The following is a 2,876-nucleotide window of genomic DNA, read 5'->3' as shown; positions in this document are numbered from 1 at the left end:
CATTCCTGCAGCTGTCTGGCCAGCATGTTTCCAGTACTTCACTGCAAAGCAGTTGTTTAGCAGGAGAAAGGATCTTCCTGCTTTTCCAATGGTCTGTGTTTGGGTGTCCTTTGAAGAGAAGCAACAAATCACTTGAATTTGAGCTTACTGGATAAAAGACTCACTGTTCCTGAAAGGTTGGATTATTTCTGTTTATTCCTGCTCTTCCCAAGCATATTCAGAGTCAGACCTAACAACTTTGTATTGTGCAGTTCATTTCTGTTGTTTCTTACTCATGATAATCCCACAGAGCAAACAGATACAGAAGAGACTGTCTCTCCGAGTTCCTCCCATATAGGGAAGGTGATGATCTGTTAGATTCTAGTTGGTGGCAGCTTAGCACAGCCACAGCAGCACCTCAGAGGTCTCACTGAGAGCAGAATAAGATGAGAGACCCTCATTGACCTCACTGAAAAGAAGATTGGTCAGAAAAGTCCTTATCGCTGTGGACTGTGTACAAGATTGAAAGAGCCTGACTTGAGTCTTAGCTTCCTGTAGGCTGTTTGTGGCGGAAGCAAGCACGTTTTTTTTGCTTGTAAATTGAAGTTGAATGGAATCATCTGCAGTTGCTGAAAAGCTCAGTAAACGTGAGCCCCTTTTCACGCCCTCTTTTAGTCGTGTTCCAGACTAGAATGGTTGGTTGATGTTTGACATTTAGTCCAGAGTGTGCAAAGCCCAGAGCGGCATCTGGCTTTCAGAGAGCACGTTGGGTGTAGTAAATGTGTCACCCATATGGTATATATTTGTTAGTGGTGCCTTCCAAGTGGTTTGTGTAATGACAAGATCCTGTGCTGGGTTTGCCCTTGCTCCCCAAGGATTGTTGAGGAGATCTGTCTCTCATTCTTTCCTGTCTTTTGCTAGTGTCACTGGAGCATGCGGAGCAATACAGAAACTCACCCGCGTGCGAGTGGTGGACAACAGCGCCTTGGGGAACACGCCCTACCACCGTCCGCCGAGGTGTATCCACGTGTATAACAAGACTGGAGTTGGCAAAGTAGGAGATAAAATCCTGCTGGCTATCAAAGGAGAAAAGAAGAAGGCTTTGATTGTAGGGCACAAGATGCCTGGCCCCTCCATGACACCTAGATTTGATTCCAACAATGTGGTCCTCATAGAAGACAACGGAAATCCAGTAGGGACTAGAATAAAAACACCGATACCCTATATCCTGCGACAGAGAGAAGGAGAGTTCTCCAAAGTATTGGCCATTGCCCGCAACTTTGTGTGAAAGCTAAGAAAGGTTTCTGGCAATCCTTTCTATATCCTTTCATACAGTAGCTGTTCCTTGGTCCTTTTCTAGAAAATGCCAAAATATGAAAAAGTTGAGTCATCAAGAGTCTCTTCGTGTTTAAGAATTACAAACAACCAATTAAAATATTGAAATACCTTGTTTTTCTCCAAAATAAGGTCGATTTGTTTTGCAGAACCTCTGCAGCGTGTTGGGGAAGTGCTCCTTCACGCTTACTGCTCCAGTGGTGTTAATTTGGTCTCTAATCATTAAAATGAGAACATGAAAATCCTTCTTGCTTTGTACTGCTTATGCTCTTTTCCCTATTTCTGCCTTTCCTGCTTCCCCAGGAGTGAGACACAAGGCACAGTCCCTGGCCCAGTGACACTGGGGTCTATGAAATGGATTCACATGTAATAGAGTAGGAGAGACATATAATGAACTATTGGTGGCTTGGGCAAATTCAACAAAAGGATGAATTTTAATGTCTTTGCCTAAAAAAAGTCTTTAGGAGGAATCAGAATCGGGAGAGCGTGATGGCCTACAGCTTGGGTGGTGTGTGGCTGAACAGGGTATGCCAGAGATGGGGAAGCAGAGGTCGGAAGGGGAGTCAGTGGGGTAGGTTTGAGATGCAGCCCATGCTGTCCACCTGACCAACCTCAGCAAATTGTGTTCTCCAAGTAATGCCAGGGCTGGGTTCAGATTGAGAGGTCCACAGGAAGAAACTTCCTCTTGGACTTCTTTCTGGGGCCATGTCAGGCATTACCTGTTGCCAAGAGGCAGGAGGCAGCATGTGCCAGTTGGTGAGACTGGCTGTTGTCCAGCGGTGCTTCCTGAGCTTGGGCACAGTAGTGGGCAAATGCTCCTGTATTGCTTTCAGGGCCAGCTGGGGTCCAGGAGCCAAACTGCTGCCTTTGTGTGGAGCTGAGCAGAAAGACTTGGTGCTCACAGCAGGTAAAGGGACACGGGGACAGAGCACTTCTACATGTAGCAGTGTTGGTGAAGAGGGTGCAGGGGGGGCAGCCAGCAGGAGTCTGGCCAGCTTCAGGCTCCTCAGCTGACTCCTTGCAGGTCTGGTGGCAGTGGCAGCTGGCTGTGCCTTGTCCTTCTGCCTCCCCTTCCTGTTGTGCTGGGAAAGCTCCTCACCTCGGCCCCGAGGACTGGAGTGCTGAACTATACTGTGCTTTAGTTTCTCCTGGCAGATACTTTTCCCCATGCTTGCTGCTGTGGTATCCACATTGCCCATGGAAAAGGTGAGCCCTGGATCCCCTCGTACTGCATTACTCCGGGTAATGCAGATAAGATGATACTTCAGATTTAAATTCAGTCTCAACCTTGCTCCTCACCTCGGCCCCGAGGACTGGAGTGCTGAACTATACTGTGCTTTAGTTTCTCCTGGCAGATACTTTTCCCCATGCTTGCTGCTGTGGTATCCACATTGCCCATGGAAAAGGTGAGCCCTGGATCCCCTCGTACTGCATTACTCCGGGTAATGCAGATAAGATGATACTTCAGATTTAAATTCAGTCTCAACCTTTAAGTGAGACCACTGTCCCCCTTAGTGAAACTCCCCTGTAAACTGGAGAGGCCCAAGCCTGTGTGCTGCCCA

At 47.6% G+C, this 2,876-nt stretch overlaps 1 protein-coding gene across 1 annotated transcript in view; it reads left to right on the top strand.

The window, feature by feature from the left end:
- Positions 1-1,558, top strand: part of MRPL14 (mitochondrial ribosomal protein L14) — a 3,387-nt gene extending 1,829 nt beyond the window's left edge. The window contains exon 2 of the mRNA XM_010170987.1: positions 901-1,558. Within this exon, the coding sequence (XP_010169289.1) occupies positions 901-1,267 (367 nt within the window). The 3' untranslated portion in view covers positions 1,268-1,558. The remainder of the gene's footprint in view (positions 1-900) is intronic.
- The last annotated feature ends 1,318 nt before the right edge of the window (positions 1,559-2,876 follow it).

The sequence above is a fragment of the Antrostomus carolinensis genome, unplaced genomic scaffold (assembly GCF_000700745.2).
Source record: "Antrostomus carolinensis isolate BGI_N321 unplaced genomic scaffold, ASM70074v2 scaffold36616, whole genome shotgun sequence".
Taxonomy (NCBI): Eukaryota; Metazoa; Chordata; class Aves; order Caprimulgiformes; family Caprimulgidae; genus Antrostomus; species Antrostomus carolinensis.
Note: the sequence above shows the minus strand (reverse complement) of the source record. Positions and strands in the feature narration are given on the sequence as shown.